At 39.8% G+C, this 12,974-nt stretch overlaps 1 protein-coding gene across 1 annotated transcript in view; it reads right to left on the bottom strand.

The window, feature by feature from the left end:
* The window catches only part of Dync1i1 (dynein cytoplasmic 1 intermediate chain 1), a 215,085-nt gene that overhangs the window by 45,435 nt on the left and 156,676 nt on the right, over positions 1-12,974 (bottom strand). Inside the window, exons 9-10 of the mRNA XM_055612917.1 lie at positions 12,744-12,877; positions 9,474-9,618 (exon numbers count right to left, since the gene is read on the bottom strand). Of these exons, the coding sequence (XP_055468892.1) occupies positions 9,474-9,618; positions 12,744-12,877 (279 nt within the window). The remainder of the gene's footprint in view (positions 1-9,473; positions 9,619-12,743; positions 12,878-12,974) is intronic.

Raw genomic sequence — 12,974 nt, 5'->3', positions numbered from 1 at the left:
TATTTTTTGTTTTCAGTCAAAGTTCTGAGAAAATTTACTAAGTAGATTTTAGAGATACTGTCACCATTTTTAAAACTTTATGCCTTTTCTGGTTTGGGAGAGAAGTATGGTGGCTAATCTTGACTGTTAATTTGATTGCACAGGAGATCAGTAAAACACATCTCTGGGCACCTCAAAGAAGGACATTTCTAGAGACAAATAGCTCATGAGAGCTCTGACTTAAGGAAAGGATTAATCCTTTGAAGGACTGATAATCTGATAGAATTCTCATGATGTGGTGGAAGGTATCGGTGGGACCTGGCTGGGAAGAGCCGGTCACTGGGCAGGTGTCGGTATGTTCACTTTGCGCTGCCTCTCCCTATGTCCCTTCCTTTGCTTGATGACTTGATAGCATGAGATGAACAGCTCTGCTCCCTGTCCAGATTGACAAGCCTTCGAAACTGTAGGCAAAAATAAATCTTCCCTCTCTTCAGCTGTTTATACTTGGTATTTTCCCACAGTGACCAGTTCAAGGATTACATCTCCTCCAAGACCACCTCAGAAGGAGTGAACTCCTTGGGACAATATATCTTCCCCAATAAAAAAAGTAGTTTATCAATTACATCATAAAATGCAGCACTTGGTGGGACTCTTTTCTTATCATATTGTAAACTTTTTTTAAATATTAGTTACAGTTTATTAAGTTTGTATTCCAGCTGTATCCTGCTCCCTCATTCCCTCCCAATCCTACCCTCATCTTCTCTCTACTCCTTTCCAAGTCCACTGATAGGGGAGGACCTCCTCCCCTTTCATCTGACCCTAGCTTATCAGGTATCTTCAGGCCTAGCTGAAAAGTACTCCTCTGTGGCCTAGGAGGGCTGCTCCTCCCTTGGGAGGTGGAGAGGTCAAAGAGCCAGCCATTGAGTTCATGTCAGAAATAGTCCCTGTTCTCCTTTCTAGGGTACCCACTTGGATACTGAGCTACCATGGGCTACATCTGAGCAGGAGTTCTAGGTTATATTCATACATGGTCCTTGGTTGGAAATACAGTCTCACAAAAGACCCCCGTGCCCAGATATATTTGGTCCTTGTGGAGCTCCTGTCCTCTCCAGGTCATACTGACTCCCTCTTCTTTCACATGATTTCCTGTACTCTGCTGAAGGTTTGGTTATGAGTCTCAGTATCTGCTTTGATACACTACTAGGTAGAGACTTTCAGAGGCCCTCAGTGGTAGGCTTCTTTCTTGTTTCTTGTTTTCTCCTTCTTCCAATGTCCATCCCATTTGTCTTTGTGAGTGTTGATCATCTTATCCAGGGTCCTCTTTCTTGTTTATCTTCTTTAGGTGTACAGATTTATCCTACCTTATAGGTCTAGTACCCACTTATAAGTGAATATATACCATGTGTGTCTTTCTTCTTCTGGGATACCTCACTCAGAACGATCTTTCTAGATCCCACCATTTGCCTAAAAAAATCATGATTTCCTTGTTTTTAATTGCTGAGTAGTATTCCATTGTGTAAAAGTACCACAATTTCTGTATCCATTCCTCCGTTGAAGGACATCTGGTTTGTTTCCAGGTTCTGGCTATTACGAATAAAGCTTCTACAAACATGGTTGAGCAAATGTCCTTGTTGTGTACTTGAGCATATTTTGGATATATGCCTAGGAGTGGTATACCTGGATCTTGAGGAAGCACTATTCCTAATTGTCTGAGAAAGTGCCAGATTGATTTCCAAAGTGGTTGTACAAGTTTGCATTTCCAGCAGCAATGGAGGAGGGTTCCCCTTTCTCCATAACCTCTCCAGCATGTGTTGTCACTTGAGTTTTTTATCTTAGCCATTCTGAAGGGTGTAAGGTGAAATCTCAGGGTTGTTTTATTTGCATCTCACTGATTGCTAAGGACGTTGAGCATCTCTTTAAGTGTTTCTCTGCCATTCTATCTTCCTCTACAAAGAATTATCTGTTTAGCTCCGTACCCCATTTTTTAATTGGATTGCTTGATTTATTGCTTTTTAACTTCTTTAGTTCTTTATATATACTGGATATTAGCCCTCTGTCAGATATAGGGTTGGCAAAGATCCTTTCCCAGTCTATAGGCTGTCATTTTGTTCTGACAACAGTGTCTTTTGCTTTACAGAAGCTTTTCATTTTCATGAGGTCCCATTTTTTGATTATTGCTTTTAGAGCCTGTGCTGTTCGTGTTCTGTTCAGGAAGTTGTCTTCTGTGTCAATGAGTTCTAGTCTCTTCCCTACTTTTTCTTCTAACCGATTTAGTGTATCTGGTTTTATGTTGAGGTCTTTGATCCACTTGGACTTTTGTGCAGTGTGGTAAATATGGATCTATTTTCATTTTTCTGCATGTAGACATCCAGTTGGACCAGCACCATTTGTTGAAGATGCTGTCTTTTTTCCATTGAATGGTTTTGGCTTCTTTGTCAAAAATCAAGTATTCATAGGTATGTGGGTTTATTTCTGGGTCTTCTATTCAGTTGCACTGATCCTCCTTTCTGTTTCTATGCCAATACCATCTGGTTTTTATTACTATTGCTCTGTAGTACAACTTGAGATCAGGGGTGGAGATTCCAGATGATCTGTTGTTGTACAGGATCATTTTGGAAATTCTGGGTTTTTTGTTTCTCCATACAAAGCTGAGAATTTTTCTTTCAAGATCTGTAAAGAATTGTGTTGGTATTTTGATGGGAATTGCATTGAATCTGTAGATTGCTTTTGGCAGGATGGCCATTTTCACTATGTTAATCCTGCCAATCCATGAGCACGGGAGATCTTTCCATCTTCTGATATCTTCTTCAATTTCTTTCTCCTCATCTTGTAAACTTAATGTCAACTTCCATATTTACCTTTAGCTGATCCTCAAGTCTGCACACTTTGAGCATGATTCCGAGTAAGGGACTGGTCTTATATACCTCTTGCAAAGTCTGGAATGAATACCCTTACTTTTTCTACCATATCTTAGTTCTCATCGTGGTCCGCAGACAACTCCATTCCTTCTCGTTCTCTCTGCTCTGCACAACCAGCTAGCTAGACCTTCCGGTAACATCTTGTCCAGGCCCATCCATGTCATTTTCACCACCCGCCACCAGGTACCTCTTTCCTACCACACCTGACGTCACTTTTGTCCATGTTTCAACCACACACTCTTCACTCATGTTATTTATTGTTCCTTCTCTTAAGATACTCAACATACTCAGGTTTTAAAAACAGTATTTAAAACTGCACTCTTCTGTAGATCAACTTTCCCCATTAGGCTTTGATGTCATACAAAACTGGGTTTAGACCTAGGTTCCTTAATTATTTGACAACTATACCACATCAAGTGTTTTAGCTCTCTCATGCCTGTTCTATAAAATGGGATACTACTGAGTCAGAGATTCATGGTGAAGATCTAATACACTAATCATCTATTTAAAACGTTTGGCACAATGCAGAATTAGCTAAATAAATGTCGATGTGGGCTACCCATGCAAATTAACCTTTATCATATCACAAAAATTCTGTAATATGAAAATTTAATTAATTATCCCTACTCCTTATTAGGCTAGCCATCACCTAATAAGATGAAACTTAATATTGAGTACAGCTATCTCTCCACTCTCACTTCCCAGCTGGTCCCTTATGTTCTAGACTTTGGAGAAAAATGTCTGCTTATGCATTTGTTGACTCAGCTGCCTGGAATGCAGCCTGGTCTTCTGTTTATGAGGAAAACCACTCCAACAAGTTTCTGCTTCACAGCGAAGTCTTCCCTGACAGCGGTTTAATGATGAAACTTGGTGTGGTCAGGGCTGGGGCTGGGGCTGGATGTGTAATGTATTTTAATCTTGACTCCCTTCAAGTTGTCCTCATTCTGTTAGAATTACTAGTCTGATCTTCAGCCCCGCCCACTTCCTCCCTCTTCTTTGTAGGTTTGCAAAGAACTTTCTGGTAGAAATTTCTATTAGTACATATCCCCTCTAAATCAGTTTTTCACAGTTCTGTTCTTTCCAGATGTTTCCAATGCACCCCTCATCCCCCAGTACTGCGGGTCTCATTCCACAGGAAGTGCTTTTCCCTGGGACTTCAGCCTTCCAGTTGGTAGCTCTCTACACCGCCTGCCTCAGTGGAATCTTAGACCAACATAAGACTTCCCCTTCCTGTCTCGGCTAAAAAGCTGACCAACTATGGTCAAGTAGCAGCTGCTTCTTACTGTGTGCTCTTCTCAAGCAGTGAGTAGAAAGGCTCCTTCCTTGCTCTAGGGGACTGCTTCACTGCTGCCTCTCAACTCCAGGGAAAGTCCTGTTTCTCTTAAGCCCAGCCACCCACCTCTATCATGTTTTGCCCTTTTGATCTCTCACCGACCTCACTGAACACTTAACCGCTGTGATCATGCTGTGATCCCTTTACTGCCCTACTCTAGTCATTGCTCTGACACATTCCAAAGCTACAGCACCTTTGCCTTCCGTCTCTGTGTTTTCCATATTTCCAGTGAACTCCACCTTCACCAGATGTCTGCTACGGACAACTGCACCTTTGATGACTTCTTAAAACTCACTTGGAGCTAGGCCATCAATAAAATACTCAATCCACACATCCTACTCTCAAACAGTAATCTCTTGCTATCATTTTTCCCATTTGTTCCCATTCTTTGATCCTTCCTGGGTTTTCAGATCCCCATTTCCTTTCCTTCCTCTGTCTGTCTTTATTTCCTTTCATCATGAGCTTATAACACCAAATGCCTTCTTGCCTCTATCTCTAATTTCCATGTTCTAGTTTACTCCCATTACACTCCGGCAAAGCTCCAGGCCAGAAACCATTGTCTATGTCCAAATTTGTACTGATGACCTCTGTTGGTAAAAATCTGCTTTGAAGACAGACACATGAAAGTAACTGTTCTTTTGATACTCCAACCAAACACAATGCACGCAGAGGATCTAAATCCCCTGCTCAGAGAATGCCCATAGGCTGCTCAGTTTCCAAGTGGGTTTCCTAGTAAGGGGTACAAGGCTGTGTCTGACATAAACTAAGTGACTAGGTCTTTGGTCACCTCCCACTGGGGGGTGTAGCCTTGCCAGGCCACAGAGGAAGATGATGCAGCTAGTCCTGATGAGACCTGATAGGCTAGGGTCAGATAGAAGGGGAGGAGGATCTCCCCTATCAGTGGACTAGGGAAGGGACATAGGGGGAAAAAAGGGAGGGTGGGTGGGATTAGGAAGAGATGAGGGAGGGAGCTACAGCGGGGATACAAAGTGAATAAATTATAATAAATAAATAAATTAAAAAAATAAAACTCTGTTCTTTCACCACAAATGGTCCACCACCTTATCCAGAAATATTTTTGTTATGTTTACACATTTTGTTTCTTATTCTTGAATCTTTCCTAGCTGAAATTTGTTCCTTTCAGCATTTCTGCTTCTACTCAGCAGAGGCCTGAATTTCCTACTTTGTTAAGAAAACGGTCATTATCAGTGTTTGCTTTCTTCCGGTCACTGAGTCTGGCGTATTAAGCTTTCATCACCCTGTACTTCATGTCCCTCTACTATGAAAGAATAGATGTCATTGCTCAAATTTAAAATTCATTGCTCTGCCCATGCTAGGATGCTATTTATGCTGACTTGTTGACTACCCTTTCCTTCAGCTAATACTTAGGGGTTTTGTTTTCTTTCTTCTTCTATAACGGTAACATCGAGAAGCAGCTTGCAATCTTTAAACCTTTACAAAAGCAATAACAATAACAAAAACCCAAATCCCACCATTGTGGTACATGTCTGTAATCCTACCCCCAGGGAGGTTCAGGCAAGAGGCTCGGGAGTTCAAGGCTAGTCTGCTATGTAGTGAGTTTGAGGCTGTCTTGGGCTACAAGAGACTCCATCTTAAAATTAAATAGTCAAAAGAAATAAAGAAAGATCTTTGGTTTTTCAGTTCCTTCTCACTTTGCACTCACTCTTTGACCTATTATAATAATATGTGCTCTTTTAAACTCCAAAAAAATTATTTTTTCTAGGAGCACTGACAGCTTCTGTGTTGATACATACAACAGGTATATTATATATCTGAATATTTGTCAGTATTATTTGCTCTTATTTTTTCCTTAAATGTGTTAAAGAAGACTTCAAACACGGCAAACATACATTGATAAATGGACTAGTGTCAATCACTCAGCTTCAATAAATACCAACACATATCCAATCTTATTTATCTGTCTTCACAAGCCTTCCCTTTTTCAAATGGTTTATCAAGAGCAAATTACTGACATCCGTACAGAAAATATACTTATATTTTTCTATAAATATTCTGGTATGCATCCTTAAAAAGTAAGGCCATTTAAAATTATTATAAGATCATTATCATATCTAAAGACTCACGAATGCCATTAAGAAGTAGTCATATATGTTTGACAGCTTTCTAAACCTTTTGCTTTTGGCAGAAGGTTTGTCATACAAAAGCTGACAGTCTTAAGTAGGGTTTATGTAAGATCTCTATTTTGAGTTATTTAAAAAGTCTCAAGTTTGGTTTTATTCTATTCATTTTGATATACAGTTTCCACTTATATTTGTTTTTTATTTGTTTTCGTTTGTTTTTAGCTTTGTTGGGAAAATGAAATCCGTTGTCCTGTCAGTCTCCCCACAACCCTGGCAGGGCTGCCTGCATGCATAGGTATGGTGTTATTTAACACGTAACGTCTGTGTTTCCTTTTGTGCTTAATCTCAGAGAGCTGAAGAGCAATAAGATTCAGGACTGATTTTCTGCACAAGCCCTCTACAAGAGTGATGCACCTACTACCTTAAGTACAAGAATTCATTCCAATTTTTGTGATATTATCAGATGTAATCATTACTGGAATCATTAGGAGTAACACAATAATATAATTTAAATTTGTTTGATATTTCTGTATGGCCGGGAATATATAGATAAACTGTCATCAACCGTGAGTAACCCTGAAGCACAAATCTTTCAGAAAAGATAGAAGAAATGTTTCCTTCTTTCTCTTACTAAGTTTCAAAGCAATGAGCTTACTTGTCCAGTCTTTTCCAAAGGTGAGCCATAAAAATTTTTATGTTGGTTTATTTTCTTCAATGCACTCACCACATGGTCTTAAAACTATTACCCTTATTGGTGTCTGGGCCAGAAGATCTTACTTAGCATGTCTTCCAACTCCTTTGACAAAATCTTTGTAGTTGGGGGCACAAAGTTACACGTATATCCTGCTTCAGAGGAAGAATGAGACAGTCCTGCTGGCTCCCTGGTTTATTAAAGGACCTCACATTTAGGAAGGACACTTTGAGATCAGGACAGACTTTGCCATGGGGGTGGTCATAGTTTCTAGATCTTTCTTGAACATAAAACAATGATTTTTTTTATTAAAAGATAATAACACCCCAAATTCTTAGATACTTTTAAATCAGCAGGGCTAGAGAAACTTTGCTTCACTCAATGACTCTGTAGCTCCTTTCAACCGTCTGATTTTATCTCAGTTCTCAATAACAGTAGGAGAGTTATTTGTTTTACATGGACATAGAAACCTAACGTAAGAACAGTAGTGGCTAATGTCTACCAGTCATGTTAGTACAAGAAATGGCTTAAGGGTGCTTTTTTTTTCTTTCCCTGATATTTTTTTCCCTTGAAATAGATTCCTTTATGAATGTGTACCCAAGTGTGGGGATTAAAGCAACTTTCTCAGTATAGGGATGTCTACCATCACTTTGAAGTACACTAGAGCGATTCATATTATGTTCTTTTAAATTTTCTTATGAATCAAATTTTAAGTTTGCCTTATTTTTCTAATCAAGAAAATACTTTAATGGCTCCAATGTCAAATGTACAAAGCAGAGAGTATATTCAAAGAAATATGATTTTTTTTGTTAAATAGATAATGCATGTAGGTCATTCATCAAAGTTTCAAAACTATATGAACAAATAGAAGAAACGACAAAGTATTATTTGCGTTTCTTTCTACCAAGCTCTTCTGATTTAGATATAGTTTCTAGAGTTCAACTCATAACTCATGACAGTGTGGAGGAGGCATCATTTTCTACCTTTCTTTTCACAGTGCCCCATCTGATTTTTCAGCCTTTTTCTCTTTCACTGTCTGCTCTTCAGTGGACATCTTTTCTTATTTTGACTTGTGTATCTTTTGCATGGGTTCCCTAATGTGAGAATGGCTTGTTAGGGTCTACAGTATTTTTTAGATCTTTCCAAATGATTCCCCATGATTTTGTACCGTTTTGCATTTCCAGAACCAGATGTATAAGAATGGCTGGTTTCATATGGGAAATTGTTAGAGTCTTTTCATCTGATATTTGGAAGCAGATTTTTGAAGGTGGAATTCACTTGAGTTTCTCTTATAAGTGAGGCTGTGACTATTTCCAGACAATGAAGGGCCACGTGTGTCATCCTAACACTGCTACCTCCCTATAGACCCGTGAACACATCTCTACTATTCCTTGACTTGCTTTCAGCTCCCTTCCCTGGTTCCACATCTTTTGCCTACCCTCGAGGAACTTCTCCACTGAGTATCCAGGTCTTCTTCTGGGACTATGTTTGTAATCGCTCTTATGACTGCTACTAGATATTCAACTACAGCCCAAGCCCCCCCCTTCTTCTGTCCTTCATGAATGGCTTGCTGAAGGCCTTCCACTACACTTCTCAGGCACCTCAAGCTCCGCTTGTGTAAAGCTTTTTGCCACCATATCCTTCTCGGGCATGCTTTTCTACATGCAGTGAAAGCTACCACAGGTAATGAGGTTCTTTGTGTGCAGACATGTTTGTATGGATGTGAGCATGTGGATGTGTGGATATGTGTAAGTGTGATTAACTCTTATGTGTGCTTGTGTGAAGGATAGAGGTCTGTGCTGGGTGTTTTCCTTCTTGTTATTCATTCTCTGCCTTAATATGTTGATAGAGGGCCCCCCGCTGAACCCAGAGATTCCCATTTTGGCTAGGCTGGCATCTCCCCAGACTCCCTCAGTTTTGCTGACTCTGTCTTACAGTTCTTCAAATGGTACTTAAAGCACAAGTAGCTTATATCTCAATATATCAGTTGAGGAACACCTAAAGGCTCAAGAAACCAAAATAGACCAAAAAAAAAAAAAAAAAAAAACCAAAACAAAAAAACCCAAAAAAACCCTCAAACAGTCAAATAATGAGACAAAGTACACTAACTTTTTTCCTGTAGATATGAATGTGTGTAAGTAAATGGTACAGATCCCTGAGAGATTAACAGCAAGATTTGTGTGGCTTAACATTAATAGAATTGGTGAAGGAGGACTTTGGAGTCATCATAATATGAATAATTTGAAAATCTTTTAACAATTAGCTTGTTTTTAAGTATAACTCCAACACTTATAATAAGTATGGACTTTGAAAAGGCCTGGACAAATGAAGCTTCCCAGTAGGTTGTCTGAATCTCAATGCCAGGTACAGGCGTTCTTTGCAACTCCCGCAGAGGGGAAACCCCCCCCCCCCCGTGTATTAGGAGACAGTATCTATAGAGGAATCCTTACCTTTGTGGTCCACAGTTTGACAGTCCAGTCGAATGATGATGTGACAAACAGATGAGAAAAGTCGATGGGGCCCACTGCCATGTGGCAGTTAATACCTGTCACTGGCCCTTGGTGACCTTCAAAGACCTCACCGATGCCTGCTTTGCTGCAGAGAGCAAATGGGCAGCATTTCAGTGACCTTTGCAAAGCAATGACTGATTGAACATAACAGAGCTCACCTCTGCATACATTAAAACAACCATACACAATCAGGAATAAAAGCACTTCACTGCGACTCTGAGAAAAACACACTGATGATTAAGAAACACTGAGGATTTAATAATACATTTTTTATAATGTATCTATTGCCTGTGGTCTCACAGACGTTGGTACTGTCTGGGAGCTGTTACGGTGGAACAAATGCACTTGAGTCTCAGAAGCTTTATAACTTATGATGCAGTCGCTGCTGAGATACATAGGCCTTGTTTGAATGCTCTTAGTTCACTGGCGCTACAATCCAATACCTCTTAGAAAGAATAGTTGTTTATTCCTTCTACGGAAGTTCTAAAATTATGTTGACATGTCTAAAACATGTAACATCTTATGAAATAATTCACAGGGTATCAATATAACATGGAAAAATGATATGTTCATTTCCATGGAAACTGAAAAGCGGTTAGAGATTCATTTTGTAAATTCCATAAGGAAAGCTATTTTACATTTTTTCCTGCCCAGTGTCTAGCATACAATAAATGCTCTATAAATATTTGTTGCATTAAATAAGAAAAGAAAGAGAGACAAACTTAAGCTCCTTAAAAAAAGCACACATGAGAACTGGGGATGTACATTTTAAAAGTCATCCTTAGGCATGAATTATTTAACTGAGCTAGGATTATTACCAGCCTTCTTTTTATTATGTAATAATCTGCATGCAGTCATACACAATTAGGAAACTCTTAGAAAAATACACCAACAACATTATATTTTAAAAATTGCTACGCATGAGGTTATAAATGTGACAAGCACGTAGGGATTGTGGAATCTCATTATTATGTCACTAAAAGCAAAAATGAATTCAGTTAGTAAAACATTTGGGCCCCAGAGCACCAATAAACGTCAATGTGCTGAGTAAAGTTTGAGCAAAGCACTGCTGAGCGTGTTCCATGTAACAAGCACTCAGAGACTGTGCCCAGTGAAACTGCTAACAGCACTTCCAACACACGATCAGCAAAACGTCCTCTGGTGAGTAGCTGAACTTCGAAGTGGCCCCTGGTGGGACTCCACTTGCTCTTAGCAGCATCCTGAAAGGATTTACAGGGTGCAACATGAGGACCTCGCTTAATTCGTGGAAGTCGATTCGCACGTATGATAGGTAAAAAAATAAAATAAAATAAAACCCCCATTTTGACCTTACCAAGATTTGCATTTTATGTTTCAGATGGGCGGACCAATGTCAAAGGCAAAACCAAAGTTCTAGCAAAGGCATTTGGGGTGTGAGTCATAGGCCCCTTCTTCTGTACAACAATGCACATTTTTGTCCTGGTTGCGATTGCCACAGAAGGAAAATACCCGTTGTTTAGAAGGCGATTCATTTACAAGATGTGGGAAAAAAAAATCAGAATGTGCATTCCAGCCTGTAAACACCCAGAGCTGAGGCTGGGTTGGGTAAACCCGAAGTCTGTCTTGATCCACATGTACATGGAGAGAGAACTGTGGCTACACGTTTGGCTCGCTGGACCCTGTGTCTCCCGTGCCGATAATGGCATTTTATGAGCGTTGCAGGCATTTGTGCACTTGTGGGTAACACTGCCGTCACTTTCCCGACGACAAGAGCCTAGTTTAAATGACGCTCGTCTCCTTTAAGCTTCCAGCAATGCGCTCTGTAAAGGGGGAAAGTGCAGCAAGAGTTTGAGCAAATTAATAACCTGATGAGCTCTTTTTATGCTTGGTGCGTGGGCTTAGTCAAGTTCTATTGTTGTGGAGATGTTGACATGGACCTGTATGGCCGTCTTCAAAAGTTATTTTTATGTCCTCTGAGCAGGGCAAACACTACTCATTTGTAAACAAAAACCGTGGAAAAACATCACAGCTTGTGCTATCAGAGTGGAAAAATTCATGTAGCTGAGCTTAAACAACTTGTGATTCCTTGTTAAATCTAAATAGCCCGTGATAAGTTTGAGAGTTGAAAAATCAATTGACCAAGAACTATGAAAGCAAAAGAGAAATTAAGTATCAGTGTGAAAACAGGGATCCTTTCAAAAGAGGCAAGGCCACGTGTTAAGTCTGAGTGGCTGGAATTCACCTTGTTAGGGCTGTTTTCAGAGGCATCCGCCACTCTCCCCAGAGAGCTGAACAGTTTTGTGTACTGTTTCAACCCTTCTGACTTCGAGGGAGAGTCTTAAGGTACGTCTTTGATTATTTAGATATTGTCATGTCTTTATTTCTTATTTATATTTTCAGTCGTTCACCTATTACAAGGTACTATGACAGGATGTCAAAGATGGAATGGGAATAGTTTAGCAATAGAAATATGCTAGATAAATGACTGATTGAAAAAAGATGTGATGGATGCTATTGCAGATGTATATAGAAGAATATATGAAATAATTAACCTTGAATGCCTATGGTCCTCTCCTGCTTTTCCTACTTCACTTGTCTTGATGGCTCTTATCATCTTAAGCAACTATCTACTTTTATGTCAGTCTTTATTCTCAACAAGGACTGTATTCTTATGCTGGTATTTGATGCAGAGTGAGTTCTTAGCAAATACTCCTTAAAAGAATGAATTGACAGAACAAGGTGAAATCCCATAAACTGTAATGGAAAGAGAGTTGGAAGACTTCAATGCAGAACTATGCCTGTGCTGCATGTTTAATGCTGATGGCTTAGACAAGGAGGACAGAAATTCAAGACCAAGTAGAAAGCAAAAGAACTGACTCATGAAGGCACATAGGACAGCAAGAGATGGGGGTTAATAATCTCTGAGGGGCACACGGTTGGAGCTTGATGCTATGTGCAAAAGAAAAAAAAAAGAAGAGAAAAAAAAAAGGATGAGGAGTATGATAGGCTCCGTGAAGAAGTCGAACATTTCTCTTCAATACGATGTGAAGTGGTCAAAGGTTTGAATGTCATTAGACAGATGTGTGCTTTAAGCTAATACAGACTTGAGGTTGTACATTGCATTCCTTCAGAAATAACTATCTTAGAAAGCAAGGTGGTTATAATCTACTGAATTGCAAGACTTTGGAAAATAAGGACCATGTCATCAGAAAGAAAACAGAAGAAAATCACCTTCCATGACGACAAGCTGTGTAGACGGTACCTTCCTCGCTGCCAACCACGAAGTTGTTGACATCTCCCGTTGGGAAAGCCATTCCCGTAACAGCGACAGGCTTGGACTTATTGTACACCAGCTCCATGCTCTCCTACCAAAACACGGTGTGGTTACATTTCCATCTGTCAACTCCTCGCCATGCCAAAGATAGCATGGAAAAATCATTTGGCTAAATCGTCTGTTTGCTT

Source organism: Psammomys obesus, unplaced genomic scaffold (assembly GCF_907164565.1).
Source record: "Psammomys obesus unplaced genomic scaffold, mPsaObe1.curated_primary_1811, whole genome shotgun sequence".
NCBI classification, from domain to species: Eukaryota; Metazoa; Chordata; class Mammalia; order Rodentia; family Muridae; genus Psammomys; species Psammomys obesus.
This window is presented reverse-complemented; position numbering and strand designations above follow the sequence as displayed.